Source organism: Galeopterus variegatus, unplaced genomic scaffold (assembly GCF_000696425.1).
Source record: "Galeopterus variegatus unplaced genomic scaffold, G_variegatus-3.0.2 Scaffold33, whole genome shotgun sequence".
Lineage (NCBI taxonomy): Eukaryota > Metazoa > Chordata > Mammalia > Dermoptera > Cynocephalidae > Galeopterus > Galeopterus variegatus.
Genome location: NW_007726144.1, coordinates 799,596 through 818,069, shown reverse-complemented (window position 1 = coordinate 818,069; position 18,474 = coordinate 799,596). Strand labels below are relative to the sequence as shown.

The 18,474-nt window shown below is 41.9% G+C and overlaps 1 protein-coding gene across 1 annotated transcript; it reads right to left on the bottom strand.

The window, feature by feature from the left end:
- Positions 1 to 524: 524 nt before the first annotated feature.
- Positions 525 to 18,259, bottom strand: CCT3 (chaperonin containing TCP1, subunit 3 (gamma)). The gene is made up of 14 exons (XM_008570579.1): positions 18,134 to 18,259; positions 15,389 to 15,450; positions 14,464 to 14,514; positions 14,309 to 14,371; positions 13,457 to 13,553; positions 10,053 to 10,170; positions 8,179 to 8,365; positions 6,091 to 6,240; positions 4,989 to 5,121; positions 4,726 to 4,807; positions 2,957 to 3,137; positions 1,595 to 1,840; positions 1,201 to 1,332; positions 525 to 854 (listed from the first exon to the last, which is right to left on the bottom strand). Exons 1-14 carry the CDS (start codon positions 18,162 to 18,164, stop codon positions 750 to 752), a joined length of 1,638 nt encoding a protein of 545 aa, XP_008568801.1. The 5' UTR covers positions 18,165 to 18,259; the 3' UTR covers positions 525 to 749.
- Positions 18,260 to 18,474: the final 215 nt, after the last annotated feature.

Genomic DNA, 18,474 nt, shown 5'->3' with positions numbered 1-18,474 from the left:
TGATAAAAACAAAGCACAAAACAAGATTGATATATTTTGTTTCCATACTAACAGGGAAAGCAGAGGTTTGAATGTGGCATAATCCTGGTATGAGAATAAGCCAGCAAGCCAAAATACAGATTGGAATCAGAAAGAACAATGGCAGAATAGAACTCCAGGTAAGGTATTAGGATTCTGAAAACTACAGAATACAAAGAGATTTTAGATGTCCTTTAGGAAAAATGCCTGAGTCCTAGCACGTATTAGGTGTTGCTCTACATACAGCCACAGAAGAGGAACACCCATGGTTTAGACAGGTTCCTCCTGTTCTATGGGTGGTGAATGCAAAGTGGTGCTTCTTAAGCTTTATTAGTATCATACTCTGAACTCCAAGATCTGCTGAGAAATCTGAAGAATATCACTACAAGAAGGCAAATAAAGAGACAATCTCATTCCTCTCTTCTTCCCCAGTAAGGTTTTCTGCCCCTTCCTCTTTGCCAGGAGGTAGATATGACCCAAGGTTGAAAAAACACATAACAACTATCTCAAATGACTTAGATTTAATCATCGGAAGCAAACTAAATGGAAAGCTTACAATAGAGAAGAATTTTATGTCAGTGCCTTTTGAAAACTGAGCTGGAACAGAAAGGGACTAGGTGCTGCCCCTCAACCTGATCCCTTCCAAACAAAGATGTCCAGTGTCCCTGGCACTCTGGGTCAGGAATGGGGAAGACTCTGATGGTTCTGTGCATTGAAGTCTTGCCCACCACTCACTCCTGGCCAGCATCAGGAGCCCCGCCTTGCCGGCTCTGGTCGTCACCCTTCTTTTTGTGGCCTGAGACGATGTCATCAATCCGTAGCAGCAGCACTGCCGTCTAGGAGAAAAGTCACAGCCCCAAAGAGGTCAGCAGAGAAGGCAAGGACACTGTTTTCTTTTAGACATATCACCAAGCTCCTCCCACAGAATTACCATTTTATCTGAAATCTACCTTCTCAGAGTCTTGAATATAAAATACAATTCTCCCTAAACAAGGGACACAGCTTGTGCTATGTTATCTTGTTTTTTGTGTGAGGTAAATATAAGTAAGGGGATGGAATTTCTTGGGAGATCTTTTGGGAATACTCTGCTTTCTTTATCTCCTCCCTTCAAGACTAGACCAAACACACTGGTTTCTGGTTATCTGGAAATAAACAGCACATACACATCTTAGGATGCCTCACCTCCACTGCTGTCTTGTATGTTTGCAGTTTCACAGCCAATGGCTCCCATATGCCCAGTTCTTTCATATCCACCAAAGTACCTGTCTCGCCATTTACGCCCCAGGTCTCACAGTTCTCCTGGGTGTGTTTGGCCTGCAGTTGGAACAAGTAGTAAAGGGAAAAATACTAGGAACAAGTAAGTTATCAGGAAACATTAGGTAAAAAACTAAACCGAAATTACTGGATTGGTATGGAAGGGATAAAGGGAAATGGCAATGACAGCAAACAAGTCAAAATTTATAGAGAAGGATTTTAACGGAATTACATGGAGAGCTTAGGTCAATGTGAACCATCCCCTTAGGCCAAACACAGCTTTTCCTACCCTGTCAAGATAGTAGCATGGAGAGGAACTCACCCGAAGGGAGGTAAGTAGACGGATGGTACTGGCCCCACAGTTCTGAATCAGGGTACGAGGAATGACCTCTAGGGCCTGAGCAACAGCTCTGTATGGCCACTGTTCCACCCCAGTCATGGCCTTGGATTTTTCTGTCAAGGCATGCGCCACAGCCATCTCAGAGGCCCCACCCCCTGGCACCAGCTGAGGGTCCAGGAGAACGTTGCGACATACTTGCATGGCATCTTGGAGATTGCGTTCTACTTCCTGAGGGAAGCAAACAATATGAAGCCAAAGCTCAGTGACTCACAGAGATATCAGAGACACCAAAGGACTTCCTGACAGCCAAGGTTAGTAAACCACCAAAGAGGGCAACTAGGAAAGGTCATTGGAACCCTTACCGGTCAGGGCAAATACTATTTACTTGGGGAGAATGTGTAACCCATAACCCCAAGAGGGTAGTGGGGTGTCACCCCAATCGTGAAGTTACGTCTTTGTCCATTATGCTAGATAGAGCTATATTCTTATTTTGTCTTTTCCCAGTTGTGCCCTTTAGGAGGCTGCATGGTATAGTGGCAACTCTCTCCTACCAGCTAGGAGAGAAAAAAGAAAATAGTGTTTTCTCTCTTGAGAGAAAAAAGAAAGTAGTGTTTATAATTTCAACTTAAAAAATAAGAAAGAGGGCCGGCCCGTGGCTCACTTGGTAGAGTGAGATGCTGATAACACCAAGGCCCCAGGTTCGAATCCCATATAGGGATGGCCGGTTCACTCACTTGGATGAGCATGGTGCTGACAACACCAAGTCAAGGGTTAAGATCCCCTTACCGGTCATCTTTTAAAAAATAAGAAAAATAAAAAAAATAAGAAAGCAGGACTGGCTGGTTAGTTCAGTTGGTTAGAGTGTGGTGTTATAACACCAAGGCCAAAGGTTCAGATCCCCATATTGGCCAGTTGCCTTAAAAAAAAAAAAAAAAGCAGTGGTTGCCAGGGAGGAGGAAATCAGGAGTCTTCCTCAATGGGTAAAGTCTCAGTTTTACAAGATGAAGAACTTCTGAAGATCTCTTGCACAAGAATGTGAGTACACTTAACACTATGTTAACTTACTATTAAGTGGTTAAGACAGGGGCTGGCTGGTTAGCTCAGTTGGTTAGAGCATGGTGCTGATAACACCAAAATCCAGAGTTCAATCCCTGTACTGGCCAGCTACCAAAAAAAAGAAAAGGGGGGGGGGGAGGAAGCAGGAAAGGTATTTGTGGCTACAGATCCAAATTAAATAGCTATAAATGAGCAACAGGATGATTTCAGATCCTCTGGGAAACTCTCAAGCAGTGGAATGACCTACTTCATGTGGTCACACTTCCAACACTTCCAAGGATGACTCACCAAGAGAATCTCTTTGCTGGCCCCCCGGAGGAGAATGGTACAGGCCTTGGGATCTTTGCACTCAGCGATGAATGTAAAGTACTCATCTCCAATTTTCTTGATTTCCAACAAGCCTGCTCCTGTTCCAACATCATCTTCTCTCAGTTCCTCTGGTCGGCTGACTATCCGGGCCCCACAGGCTCTATTGGGTGGAAGGGATGGGTAGAACCAGATGATTTCAGATACTTTCACCCAATTCCCTAGTCCCTAGGGTCTGTGGCTAGGGATAAGAGCAAAAGTGGATCACTAGAAATAGTACTTCATAAGTCTTGCCTGCCTAGTGAAAAAGATTTTCAGACACACATAGGCGAAGTTTCCTTAAAAAACTACTATAACCAGATAGTTAAAGTGTACTCTGTGGTTACTAAAATTTAGACGAATGAGCTCCTACACATATTTAACATGTACATAGCACATAATGGTCATTTCTAGATATGACAAGGCCAATAATAGAACAGTACCAAAGAAGATGCAAAGGTCAAGCAAAGAGAAAGATAAATAGGTACCTAAGTATATGTTTGACCCAGTTTTTACAAATGTAGGACTCTACATTCACTTTGTCACTCTTTCCCTGCTACTCATGGGCATGTGGCGTCAACTATGTGTATGCATATATGCCCAGAGCCATTTCAGAGAAAGCAGAAGTACAGAATTCAATTTGGATCTGTGATATATTATGTGATGTTGGAGAAGACATCAGTTTTTTTTTTTTAAAAAATGAATTAGTATTAAAAATGGGGCTGACAGGTTGGCTCACTTGGGAGAGTTTGGTGCTGATAACACCAAGGTCAAAGGTTTGGATCCCCATACCAGCCAGTTGTACCCCCGACCTCGCAAAAAGAAAAAAAAAAGATAGTATCTGAGCAGATATCAGTGCAGAAGCCCTGAATGCAATCTACAATTGCTTTAATAGCATCTGAGGGTCCAATCAAGGAAACTGAAAGTTCTGCTATATAAGGATATTTCAATTCTATTTTTCCACGAACTTTTTAAAGTACCCTCACTTCTCTGGAAATGTTCATTCAGAATCATCCTGACAATAAAGAAAAGAACTCTTTGGGGGCCGGCCCGTGGCTCACTCGGGAGAGTGCGGTGCTGATAACACCAAGGCCGCGGGTTCGGATCCCATATAGGGATGGCCGGTTGGCTCACTGGGTGAGCGTGGTGCTGACAACACCAAGTCAAGGGTTAAGATCCCCTTACCGGTCATCTTTAAAAAAAAAAAAAAAGAAAAGAACTCTTTGATAAGTAGTTATTTAGAAATGAAATGTACACCTACCAAGGTAGTGATTACAGATGTCTAAAGCATAAGCATGAGCTGGCCCGTGGCTCACTTGGGACAGAGTGGAGCTGATAACACGAAGGTCAAGGGTTTGGATCCCTATATAGGGATGGCTGGTTAGCTCACTGAGAGCATGATGCTGACAACACCAAGTCAAGGGTTGGGATCCCCTTACCGGTCATCTTTTTAAAATAAATAAATTAATTAAAAAAAATAATAATAAAGCATAAGCTGCTCACTAATGGTTAGGGTCAGTATAGAAGACACTCATAGTGGATAATTGCTGGATTAGAGAACTTCTGAAGACCGAAGACAGCTAAATCCAGCTTATTTCCACCTATTACTGTAACCTACATTAAACCTTTTCAGGTAATGATTACTGCATTAGGCAGCTACAAAAAGGAAACACATGGGAAAGAACAATCTTATTTTTATCTGGTCTACTTACCGGGCAATGCGATTATTGTCTGTCTTCCGGACTCTGCGGATAGCTGTGATATTGGCCCTCATGAGGTAGTGCTGAGCTAAATCTGCAAATCCAACAGTAGAGGTGTCAGGTGAATGCCAGAACTCCTGAGTTCTCAACTAATTTTACCCTCAAGGTACTCTAACCGTGACACAATTATGTCTATGCCAACATGTGTGGGAGAAAGCAATATCCCACCCTCTTCTATCTCAAAGGTAGGCTGGTAAAATTAACAGGAGTCCTACCTGAGATGCCCTTTTCTGTGATGACCACGTCAGGCTTCAGATGAATAATGTCCTCACAGAGCTGCTGGATGTACTCTTCCTCCATTTGAAGGATTCGGGTGAAGTCTTCCTCTCGTGTAATCTCAATGTCAGTCTGTTTGGTTAAGAAAAGCCACTCTGATTTATAAATTCCTGGACTGGTGGAGCTCTTCAGGGTCATTGCAACAACTACACTCCCTCTACCCAGCCTTGTCATATATCCCAGACAGGAGGAGTTAGAATAATGTTTTTTTTTTTTTTAAATAAAAGATGACTGGTAAGGGGATCTCAACCCTTGGCTTGGTGTTGTCAGCACCACGCTCAGCCAGTGAGCTAACCAGCCATCCCTACATAGGATCTGAACCCGTGGCCTTGGTGTTATCAGCAGCACACTCTCCCGAGTGAGCCATGGGCCGGCCCTAGAATAATGTTAAAGCCATGACCTCACACCTCTGTAAGCCAATTTAGCTCTAGCTATCATCCAGTTTGCCCTGTTCATTTAATTATAAAGCAACTGAAACTCAAAGTCACAATTAGTGGTCAATTTGGCCTTTCTAAGGTCTCTGACCACCCAGTTCAGCGTTCTCTGTCCTGCCAGTGTGCATGGAAATTCTAAGTCTTGATTCTCCCCACTAAGTTGACTCGTTTCCAATCCTTGTTTAATAAGATTCGATGACTTTGTTTTATCCAATGGAGCCTTGTGAGCCTCCTACCCTCTGCAAATTTTCCTTTAGCACTTCAAAGCTAAATTAAGTCTTATCCTATGTTCTCCCGATGCATTAGGAAAGGAGGCATGATAATGTAAAACTGAAACCAAACACAGTGGGGTTCAAAATCTTGATTTGGCCAATAGTAATTATGTTCCTCAAGCAATTAACCGAACTTCTCTGAGCTTCAGATCTCTCATCTGTAAAATGAAGTTAATGACAACTATTTTAAAGAACTATTGTAAAAGAAATAATATATGTTCAGCACAGTAATTGGCACAGAGTAGGCATGCAATAAACATACCTTCTAATTCCCTTGTCCATATTAGCAGTCAGATTTTTACATACATTCTAAGGAATAGGGCCAGGAACCATACCTGGCTTTCTCCTTTCTTGTATTCCAGAGAAGAATCCAGCAGCACAATTCGAGGGTTCTTGATATAGCGCCGCATTCGTGGGTGGGTCACATCCTTGTTAATCATGACTCCACGTAAGACACACGAGTCTTCAATGATGCCCCCGGGTATCTGAGCAAAAGACCCACTTTAATACACAACGAAGAGGAGAAATTTCTCAACTCCTAAAAGATCTTCATCTTTCCCAAAAGATAACTATTTCAAGTTTCTAAAGTACCTTTCTTCCACAAAGCTCAAATACAAAAAATGACTGCAACCACATTTTTTTCCCCTCTAAGACGCATACCAATTTTGGTTCACAACACCCAACTGGAAGATCAGCTGAGACCCACAGAAATTCAGTATCTTAATAAAGGTTTAAAAAGGCCCAGGTCGGGCCAGCCCGTGGCTCACTCAGTAGAGTGCGGTGCTGATAACACCAAGGCCACGGGTTCGGATCCCATACAGGGATGGCCGGTTTGCTCACTGGGTGAGCGTGGTGCTGACAACACCAAGTCAAAGTCAAAAATGCACTTATGATATTTTCAATTTACGATGGGTTTACTGGGAGGTAATCCCATTGTAAATTGAGAAGCATCTGTGTAGACAACAGCTGGGGAGAACCCTAAGTAGGCTTACATTTCAGTCTAATAGCTATCATTTTAAAACCAGTGTTTGTGGCAAGGGTGGAGAAGTGAGGTGCCATGGTATGAAATGTAAGAATGAAGCTTTGCTCCTGAAGGCTATGTAAGACCTTGGAGAGAATAGGCACCAGATTGGTGATGACGTGTGAACCATCTCCCTTACTGCTCACAATGAAAAAATGTAAAAGTTGATTTAATAAATTATATATTTAGCACCAATTCATCTTTTTTTTTGTCTTTTTCCGTGTCCGGCAATGGATCGCAACCCTCAGTGTTGCCCCCGTACCGGACCGGGGACCGGCAACGGGATTGCAACCCTCGGCGTTGCTCCCGCGCCTCGCTCAGCCAGTGAGTGGGAACCAGTCTGTATGTGGGATCCGAACCCTCGGGCGGGAGCGCCGCCGCGCTTCCCAAGCGGCGCACTATCCAGTGCGCCACCGGGCCAGCCCCTACCAGTCATCTTTTTAAAAAAAAAAAAAAAAAAAGGCCCAGGTCTCTCCTACTTCCTTAAGGATATTCCCACAGAATTTTAAGCTTGAGGCTCCATCTACTGGCCATAAATAATTACACTTACATTTTGATTTTAATTTAGTAGAGAGATGGGAGAACGCTTTCTAGGGCTTATTAAACTATACATAAGAGCTCTTAACTTGTGTCTTAATCAAGCAACTGACATGCATGCAAATGCACAGACATGGAGACACCAATAAGCCTTTCCTTAGTCCTTATAAACCTTGTGTAGGGACAGCAGTGAAGGTAACAAAATTATTTCAGGAATTCCTCCTTGGCAGCTTCTTTAGGTTTTTGTTTCCGGGGCAGCATGTAACGTTCTACTATATATATAAGCACACAGTTACAGTTCCAACTGCAGATATTTCGCTGATTTAAAACTTTCCTCCACAAGTAGGATGATTCACGCTAGGCACTGGGTCTCATGGCTGGCTTAGCTTCAGTGCAGCCATGTTGAGTGGCTTTCCATCTTTCCTCCCCCTTTCCCTTTCTTCTCTGGGAACTGAGATTCCTCTCCTGGGAAGGGGTAAACATTAGTGTTACCATCAAAGGTACATCTTGTGTGCTGCATTTAGCAGGCTTCAGGCTGGAATACTTTGTACTGAGATAGTGGATAATCAAAAGCCTATGCCCTAACCAACCAAATGTTATTGGACCACAAGGGCTGGGTCTCCTTGCATACCACTGATTTCAAAATTGCCCATTACTCTGTCAGAACCCTCCCTAAAAGTCTTATAAACCTCCTGCTTTCCTTGGTTCGGGGGAACTGATCTAGTTCAGTCTTTCCTCCACATTAGTGGAATAAAGCTTTCGGCTGAAATGGCACCTGGCTTGGGTCTCTCTCTCTCCCCTCCATCTCACCAAACCTAACGCAAGGAAATAATCTGTCCCCAAAGTACATACTGAAAGAGATTACCTTTTCTACCCTTGCATATTTCTTGATATCAATCTCCTTACGACCATTCTCCTCAAACTGTACGGTTTTGACAGCATCCAAGGCAATGTTGCAAGCTAAAGAGGACCACCGACCAATTGCTTTGGTAGTAATGGAGCTGTTGATGATGTTTAGCATTATATCACGGTTATTAATATCAACAGGGGTACTGGGGAAAAGAAAAACGGAAAATATGCTCAGCAGGCATCTTGGATATTTAAAGTCTCTGATCTATATCTTGGTGACGGTAATAGTGAGCTAAGAGGCAGAATGAGGGAATCTGTTCCTTTGTAGAAAACTAAAAGTGATATCAAGAGGTAATCTTGTCCACCCCTCTGCCTTTTAGCAAGACTACAACTACCCCATTCCTAGAAGGTGCCTTAATTCCCTAAGCAGTTTGTTCCCATGTCTAACCACCCTCCACATTTACATGCAAAGGGTACAGTAAAATAATTTGTTCCTTACATTGTCCGCTTCGAATAAAGACCAGATAAAGACCAAATAAAGCCTTCAATTTTTACAACTGGGGTCAAGACACATTTTGTCTATAAAACTTTATCCCATAACTACCCAATATTGAGAGTTCCTCTTGCTGTCAAATCACCAGTCCGTAACATCCATTTTGAACACTGGAATTTATTCTATCTAGCATCTTAACTCAAGATGTGATATACAGTGCTTTTATGTGTCAGTTTATTCTCCCCTCACAAGGTTATAAATTTGTGCATAGCAAGACTATTTAGAAACAAAACATAAAGTTGTAAGAGACCTTGGATAACAACTTGTCCAAATTTTCACACATTGCTAAAATTCCTTCTGTAACAGTGGAGGGCACATAATATGCAATTACTAAACAGTTGTTGAATCATGGACTTTAGGGAAGAGACAATAGCTGCAAAAGCAGTATCTAAGATAAAGAGTTCTAGGTAGGTACCTACTGCTTGATAAAAAGAAAAACTTTCTAACGATTCAGCTCCACACACTCAATAAAACCTTTGTGTATCTATACATTCTTGCAGAGATTATTTCATAAAGATAACTAAATCAATATCTCATTCCCTAAGTGCTAGACAGAGATATTACTGCACACTTTGTTTCTTAGCAGCAGGCAGTACAATACAAAACTCACCAAATTATTCAACACCCAATGATCTAAACATACAAAATCGTAGATTACAGGTTTTCACCTTTTAAACAAAATTTTTTTATTCGAAACATTGTTTTTTGTGACTCTGCATTATGTCACAACTTAACTAAAATTCCCTAAAGTTAGAAGTCATGCGTTTTTTATGCCCCTTTTATTGCTCTATTAGCACTCAGCACATATAGACCAACGGCAAGTACTTCAATTACTAAATTCAAATAGCATTTTTATCCCCAGCCCTTTTGATTTTAATGGAAAACTGCTGGCTATCATCCTCACAGCACTTTATCAGAGTACTGAATTAGCTATCATCATACATGATGGTAGGATGTTTTAATACCAAGTCTTGAATAATTATAGTTATCTAGTTCGTTATTTCCCGTACTGGACTCTAAAATCTTGGAAGGTAGATTACTTATCACACATTTCTCTCAGCAGTGCCTACCACAGAATCATGGGGGGGAGGGGGGAGAGGAGAGAGGGAGAGAGGTAGAGGGGAGGCAGAGGAGGGGGAAGGGACGGAGGAGGTAGGGGGAGAGAGGGAGGAGAGAAAGGAGAGGGAGGAGAGAAAGGAGAGGGAGGGAGAAAAAGGAGATGGGGGAGGGAGACAGAGATGTGTGTGCCTGGCTTTCCTTTACTACCTAAGAACAGATAAATCAGTCTTCAGGCCTTCATATTTGATACTACCCATTTCTGCCTCCCCCAACAATACCTGATTTTCTTTAGGGTACTGATCATATCATCCAATGCCTTGCGATAAGCACTGATCACCACAGTTGGATGCATCTGCTGCTCTAGGAAGTGCTCAGCCACAGACAGCATTTCCCCTGCTGAGAAAAGATACAAGCACCACAGTAATGTTTTAAAAAGTACGTGGATGTCAAGGCAACTTCACTGTGCTTCTAAAAAAAAAACAATATATTTTTGTTTTTCCTAAAACAGATTCTCCCAAAAGATATGCCATTTGGTGTGTTAATACTATTTCAAATTTTATACTTTGTACAAGCCAACTCATAAAGAAAACATACTTACTGGATGTATTTTAAATTATCAAAGATTAATCCTAGAGTTTACTTATTCTTTGATCTTTCCAACTAATATTTGTTACCAGTTTCCTAAAAAAAAAGAAAACGTTTTTCCCAAAGACTCTAAAATAGAAAGAAAAATACACAAAGGGAAAACAGATTTGTTTATTATCTCAACGCCTTAGATTCCAACCAAACTGCTAGTAATGAACAAAAAATCTTATACCTGGGAGAATACCGACAAAATGTACAAAACTTAACCTCTGAATGAGGGATTACTGGTACAACATTCCCCTTCTTTTGTCTTTACTTTCTAATTAATACACACATACAAAATAATACATATATAGATATAGACACACAAAAGCTTGTTTCAAAAAAAAGCTTAATTAATTTATTTTTGGCAGCTGGGTGGTACAGGGATCTGAACCTTTGATCATGGTGTTATCAACACCATGCTCTAACCAACTGATTTTTAAAAAGTTTAAAGAGAGAAAGGTAAATATTCACTTTTATTACTAACTCAATGACACTGATTTTTAAAATTTATGCCAATGTGCCAAAGTTTACTTACCTATCTAATATCTCAAAGTGATTCGACTAAGATTATCAGCCTAGAAAATTCTGCCTAAAAACCAAAACTCACCTTCTACCAAAAAAAGTATGAAATCTTTCCTCCCTCTTTCATCCTACAATTTTTTTTTTAAGTCCAGAACTAGCCATACGTAATTCTCAATCCCCAAAAGAAATGGATCTAAAGACATGATTAGTTTTAACGTTCAACCAAATTTTCCAGCCAACTCACCACTCTCAAAATGCAGTACAAAGGCATTCAAAGATAGGGCCGGCCCGTGGCTCACTCGGGAGAGTGCGGTGCTGATAACACCAAGGCCCCGGGTTCGGCTCCCATATAGGGATGGCCGGTTAGCTCACTGGGTGAGCATGGTGCTGACAACACCAAGTCAAGGGTTAAGATCCCCTTACCGGTCATCTTTTTTGGGAAAAAAAAAAAAAAAAAAGACAAAGGCATTCAAAGATAAATTACAATGTCACTTTAAAAAAATTCACATTGGGGGCCAGCCTGTGGCTCGCTCAGGAGAGTGCGCTGCTGTTAACACCAAGGCCATGGGTTCAGATCCTATATACGGATGGCTGGTTAGCTCACTGGCTGAGTGTGGTGCTGACAACAGCAAGCCATGGGTTAAGATCCCCTTACCAATCATCTTTAAAAAATAAATAAATTAAATAAATAAATAAAAAATAAAAAAATTCATATTGTAAGAATTTTGTTGTAAGAACTTATTCTTTTTTTTTTTTTTTTTAAAAAGATGACCGGTAAGGAGATCTTAACCCTGGACTTGGTGTTGTCAGCACCATGCCCAGCCAGTGAGCGAACCGGCCATCCCTATATGGGATCCGAACCCGGGGCCTTGGTGTTATCAGCACCGCACTCTCCCGAGTGAGCCACCGGGCCGGCCCCAGAACTCTTATTCTTAAGCATATAGACCAACACTATAAACTAGAATCCCCTAACTTAAAATAATTTTTTCCGGGAGGGAGGTTTCGGTAACGGGCCACAATAATCAGCCACATTGTATGTCTACAAAATAAAATTAAAACAAAACAAAACAAACAAAAAAAAGCACTTATTGAACATTTTCTAAGTTAAAATATGCTGTCAAAAAAAAAAAAAGGTTTTTTCCTCATTTCTTTTTTTTTTTTTCGTGACCGGCAACGGGATCGCAACCCCCGGTGTCACGCCCGCACCGCGCTCAACCAGTGAGCGGACCGGTCTCTATATGGGATCCGAACCCTCAGCGGGAGCACCGCACTCTACCGAGTGTGCCACCGGGCCGGCCCTTTTTCCTCATTTCTAACAACATGCTATTTCAATCAAATTTTTAAAAATGGGGCCGACCTCGTGAGAGTGCAGCACTGGGAGCTCAGCGACGCTCCCGCCGCGGGTTCGGATCCTATATAGGGATGGCCGGTGCGCTCACTGGCTGAGCGCGGGGCGGGCGACACCAAGCCAAGGATTGCGATCCCCTTACCGATCACAAAAAAGACAAAAAAAAAAAAAAAAAAATTTTTAATGAATGTTCTTATTATAGAAATTTCACCATTGATGTGAAATTTATAAAGGAAATAAGCCAAGTTTTCAGAAGTAATTTTTTAGGGAGTAGAAAGCTCATTATTCTCAAGATTGCATATTTGTGAATTCACACACCTGCTAAAATTTATTTGTAACCCCGAAATCAATATTCATGGCACTTTCACAGTCATCCAGACATATGCACAATGGTGAAAAATTTGAGTCACCCAATGACATTCCTAGGTGAGGTCAGAGAAGGCCTTGTTTTGGCTCTCGTACTATAAACAAATTTCTTTTCTGCAATATATTTAGGGCTGCATTTTTCACATTTTTTGTTGGTGATTTCATTATTTAAAATGGCTCCCAAGTGTAGTGCTTAAGTGCTGCCTCGTGTTCCTAAGTGCAAGAAGGTTGTGATGTGCCTTAGGGGGAAAATATATGTTAGGTGAGCTTCATACAGGCATGAGTTACACTGCTACTGGCTGTGAGTTCAATGTTAATGAATCAACTATATATATTAAATAAGGTGTCTATAAAACAGAAAAACACATATAATAAGTTATGTATCTATACGTTAATGAAAATGTTGTGACCAAAGGCTCATCATAGGAACCTAACCCTGTATTTCCCCTAGAAGTAACGTTTAGTATTTGCCAATTCAGAGTTTGGAGTGACTTTATACATAGAAAATTAGCAACAAATTATTTATTTATTTATTTTTAAAAGATGACCGGTAAGGGGATCTTAACCCTCAACTTGGTGTTGTCAGCATCACGCTCTCTCAAGTGAGCTAACCAGCCATCCCTATATAGGGATCCGAACCTGTGGCCTTGATGTTATCAGCACCATACTCTCCCAAGTGAGCCACGGGACAGCCCTAGCAACAAATTATTTATATACTTGTAATTAGTGGACTGGTAATAGAATCTCCTTTTTAAAATATGACATAGGTGTTATTTATTTTTAATTCTCCTTATCAACCTTCCACTCTCCTCGTACCAAGAATAATTACTGATGTGGTCCCATCTCCAACCTCTTCATCCTGGGTCCGGCTAATTTCAATCATGGACTTGGCTGCCGGATGCTGGACTTGAATCTGAAAGAAAAATGTAGACCCTCACTGTATCAACACTACTCAAAGACCTCTTAACCCATTCTGCTTAGCTTCTTCAGCTTCTTGCTTTCATATAAGTATATACCCCCTTCCCCTTTGTTGTTCACCATACCTTGAAAGATTAAAAATGGCCCCCCAAATATTTCAAATAAACCACCTTTCCAAGTCTTTTGGGAAAAATGCATCATGCAAACTCAACTACTAAAGCTTCCTAAAAACAGAACAGTATCTTTCAGTTTATTTACTGGAAGTGCCGTTGTGGTTAAACTGTGTCCTCCAAAAAGATATGTTCAAGTCCTAACCCCTGGAACCTGTGAATATGACTTTGTTTGGAAACAGGGTCTTTGCAGATGTAACCAAGATAAGATCATATGAATTAGGGTGGGCCCCAAATCCAATCACTTGTGTCCTTATAAAAGACACACAAGGAGAATGCTCAATCTCCACTGAGGCAAGCCAAGGAATGCCAAGGACTACTAGCAACCATCAGAAATGAGAAGAGGCAAAAAAAGACTCTTCCCTACAGCCTTCAGAAGAACCATGGTCCTGCTGACACTTTGATTTCAGACTTCTATCCTCAGTCTATAAGGGAATAAATTTCTGTTGTTTTAAGCCAACCAGTTTGGGGTAATTTATTACAGCAGTCCTAAGAAACTAATCACCATCTACAAATATCTTCATGGATCCTTTATATTTATAAAACTACTAGAAAACAAATTAAAAAAAAAAAATCACACCTCTCGGAGAATGGCATTGCCATCATTGGTCATCACAATGCCTCCCATTGGGTCCAAAAGCATCTAAAACAAAAGCAAAAGTTGTATTTAAAGTGTCCTAGACAACAGAAAAGAAAAATCTGTAGTCTAAGAGTTTCAGTGAGAAATAAGCCCACCTTCATCATAGACTTGGGTCCCAAACATGTTCGGATGATATCTGCAATAGTCTAAGGGAAAGGAAACATAAAACATGTAAGCACAAATCAGAGGATAGTATATTTTGGAGTGTTTGGGGAAGGGGGCATGAGCAACCCACAGAGCAAATGTTTTAACAATGACACTCCTAAAGTAGGGTTGTCAACCACTTTAGATACAGTATGCCATTTAGCTAGCTCCTGTCCCCCCAACCCTCCTTTGGGAATGCTTTCAGGGTGGATGCAGAAAAAAATGACTTTTTCCAGGAAAAAAAGGGGAAATGCCTCCCAGAGCTTCAGTTTTCCAGCAGTCCAAATTACTGCAAGTCCATGTCTAAGTATTTCTTTCCATGACTGTGGCCTCCACACCACCCTAAATCAGATCTAGGGCTATTTCATTCAAAAGACATTTACCAAATACCTATCCAGGATCTACAGTGGGTCCTAGCAATACAAAAGGAAATTAACCAATCCTTCCCTCAAGTAACTCAGTCTAGTATGGGAGACAAAACACAAACAGAATATTATAAAACAATATACAGCAATAGAATTATGCACAGGTTAACATGAGAAGACTTTTAGGCCCAATCTATTATTAACATCAGGGAAAAGTCCTCAAAGAAGATAAGTCAACATTTCCTTTGCCTAACTGCACACTCTAAAGTATAGATGCGTAGGAAACTTACTACTACAAACAAATACAGAAATATGGTAGACCCCTGAACAACACAGGGGTTAGGGGTGACAATACCATGCGGTTGAAAATCCACGTATAACTTTGGTCGCGGTGCCTTATCATTACTTAAGTGGACCCGTGCAGTTCAAACCTGTGTTGTTTAAGGGTTTGCTGTACTAGGGAAGAGAGCTGGAGACAAACCACTATAACCACTTAAAAGATTTATGCTACCTTGGCAGCACTGATGTTTCCAGACTGAACTTTTCTTCCAGATTCACGCTTTGTGTTCTGGCCTAAAATATGTAAAAACAAAAGTCAACAGCTGAGGACTCCCCCATTTTACACAAGTTATTCATTCTGTGACCTTTGAAAATAAAAATAAACACAGGTTTCACGGTATACATATAGATCAAAGCTTATCAAATCCTACACTTTAAATACATGCAGCTTATATGTCCATTATGCCTCAAAAACCTGTTAAAACATAAACACATGTACTTACAGCTATTCATTTCTTTTTTTTAAAAAAGATGACCGGTAAGGGGATCTTAACCCTTGACTTGGTGTTGTTAGCACCACGCTCAGCCAGTGAGCGAACCGGCCATCCCTATATGGGATCCGAACCCGGGCCTTGGTGTTATCAGCACCGCACTCTCCCAAGTGAGCCACGGGCCGGCCCTATTCATTTCTTTTTTTATTTCAACCTACAATATATTAGCAAACAACCCATAATGCTTCAACTTCGGAATCTTGGTCAATACTTTCCCTTTAATCAAACATTCATATATTTACAGCAGGGATTCATAACCTCAGATTCATGAATAGGCCTCAAGGGGATAGAGAACTCCCTGAGATTATGTGACAAAAGGAGAGATACTGCCTTCTTTTTTCTTTCTGGGAAGAGGATCCATAGCTATCAACAGATTCTTGAAGAGCTAGTGACCCTAAGAAAGTATCAATCACCACTTCATGTAAAAAGGGAAAGAATTTGGGGATTCATATTTTCCTGCTTAAATAGGGGGATCATACTCTGACAGTCCCAGCTTATTTACTGACAGTGCCCACACAGCATGCTGTGCAATGAGAATATACTTTCTCAAAAGTGTCCCAATTTGGGGTTGGCCTGTGGCTCACTTGGGAGAGTGTGGCGTTGATAACACCAAGGCCACGGGTTCAGACCCCTATATAGGGATGGCCGGTTAGCTCACTTGGGAGAGCATGGTGCTGACAACACCAAGTCAAGGGTTAAGATCCCCTTACTGGTCATCTTTAAAAACAAATTGTCCCAATTTGCAAGATAAATTACATAGTCACCCATACTTGGATGTAATAAGAATGTCTCAGTGACCCATCTGCCATCAATAACAACTGACCTGGGCCGGCCCGTGGCTCACTCGGGAGAGTGCGGTGCTGATAACACCAAGGCCACGGGTTCGGATCCCATATAGGGATGGCCAGTTCGCTCACTGGCTGAGCGTGGTGCTGACAACACCAAGTCAAGGGTTAAGATCCCCTTACCGGTCATCTTTTAAAACAAACAAACAAACAAAAAAAGAACTGACCTATTTTAATAGGGAGCCTAATCGGTTACAGTCACTAATGCCAGAGATTAATGCAGACCTGAAAAGACTTTACAAATGCTCCACTTACCCCAAGGCCAGTGATTATAACCAAACCAACATAATGCTTACTTCCCTCCTTTCCCCAAATTGTACATTCTCCTATAACTTAAGTCTGTAAATCTTTCAGTACAGTCCTATCAAATCTAAACATCCATAACGCTCAGGATTTACATTTCTTTTTTTTTTTTTTTTTTTTTTTTTTAAAGATGACCGGTAAGGGGATCTTAACCCTTGACTTGGTGTTGTCAGCACCACGCTCAGCCAGTGAGCGAACCGGCCATCTGTATATGGGATCCGAACCCGGGGCCTTGGTGTTATCAGCACCGCACTCTCCCGAGTGAGCCACGGGCCGGCCCAGGATTTACATTTCCATGGGGCAGGGGTACCCCAAAACCTGCACGAACCTACAACCCATCAGAAAGAACAGGGTTTTTTTTTCAGGGTTAAGTGAATTTTTTTGAAAAGTTATTTTGCAGGTATAGAGAAAATGAAGAAAAACTCTGAATAGCACTCTACATACAGAAGACGGTAAGGTGGGGAAATGGCTAGCAAAGCATCCTAGGTGGTCCTGCAGATGGAAGTCACACACAGAATGGAAACAGGGAAGGAAATGGAGGTGGTTGGTACTCGTTGGTCAGGAAGAAATAAGGGATAGTCTCAAACAGAAAAAGGAACCAGTAGAGAAATGTGGGAAAACTCTGTTGGTTAGTGGGAAGATTACAACGTGGGGGACACTGCGGGAACGATTATATCTAAGACCAATGAGGAAAGAAGGATTACTTCTGGAATAAGAGTTAATGAACGACTGTTACTGAAAGAAAATACAATTTTACATTTATATACCAAGCATACCACCTGCTATTTGCCAGACCTTCTTTTAAACTGTTTACCTACCTTTGTAATCTTCGAAATTCTACGAGGAAATACTATTAGCCCCATTATCACAGACAGTAACAATTGAATTAACCAGTTTGCCCGAGGTCACACCGCCACGAATATAAAGCTACGCCTAACTAAATCACCACTATTCATTCAGCTATACACTAAAAATCATGCAAGAAAGGGTGGAGGGGCGGGGAGAGTGGGGGTTGAGGAACAGAGCACGGAGTGGGAAAGCTTCCCGAGAGGGGCACACGTATAGACAAGAGGCTCAGCGAAAAGGTCAGTTCGCGTTTGTAGAGAGATGACGATAGGTCAAGAGAAGAGAGGAAAGCGGGAGAAGGGGCTTCCAAAATGACGATGACGGGAAGGCTCAACGGCCGGGTCAGGGCGGGACGGGGCTGGAGCAACACTTAACGGTGTGGAGGGAGACAGGGAAAAGAGAGGTCCCTTCCCTGGCTTCCCCAGAACTCACTGAGCACGAGCACCGGACGATGGCCCATCATGGCGGCACGACGCAGGGCCGGATAGCCAGAGCTGGGGGAACCGCAGAACCTTCTGGAGAGAGAGAGAACCAGAACGAAGCCCAGAAAACGCTGCCTCCTCAGGGCTTACACCTAAACCCGCTACTCTCCGTGTCACCACCAATCACCGTACCCACCTCTTTGACCAGCACCAAAATAGGCCAATGGACAGTCAGCCCTGCCCTCTACGCAAGAACGGCCGGGCAAGCTAGATAGAGAGAGCGCGATGGTGGCAATGGGAGGGCACAGGCGCTTGCGCAATAGGGTTGCCGCTCCCGGCCGCGTGCAGAGC

Coding starts and splice junctions, on each gene's coding strand:
- CCT3 (XM_008570579.1), bottom strand. CDS start 18,164: ATGATGGGCCATCGTCCGGTGCTCGTGCTCA. Junction 14,372..14,463: donor GACCCAAGTCTATGATGAAG/GTGGGCTTATTT, acceptor CTTTTGTTTTAG/ATGCTTTTGGACCCAATGGG. Junction 8,366..10,052: donor AGTACCCTAAAGAAAATCAG/GTATTGTTGGGG, acceptor TCTTTTCCCCAG/TACCCCTGTTGATATTAATA.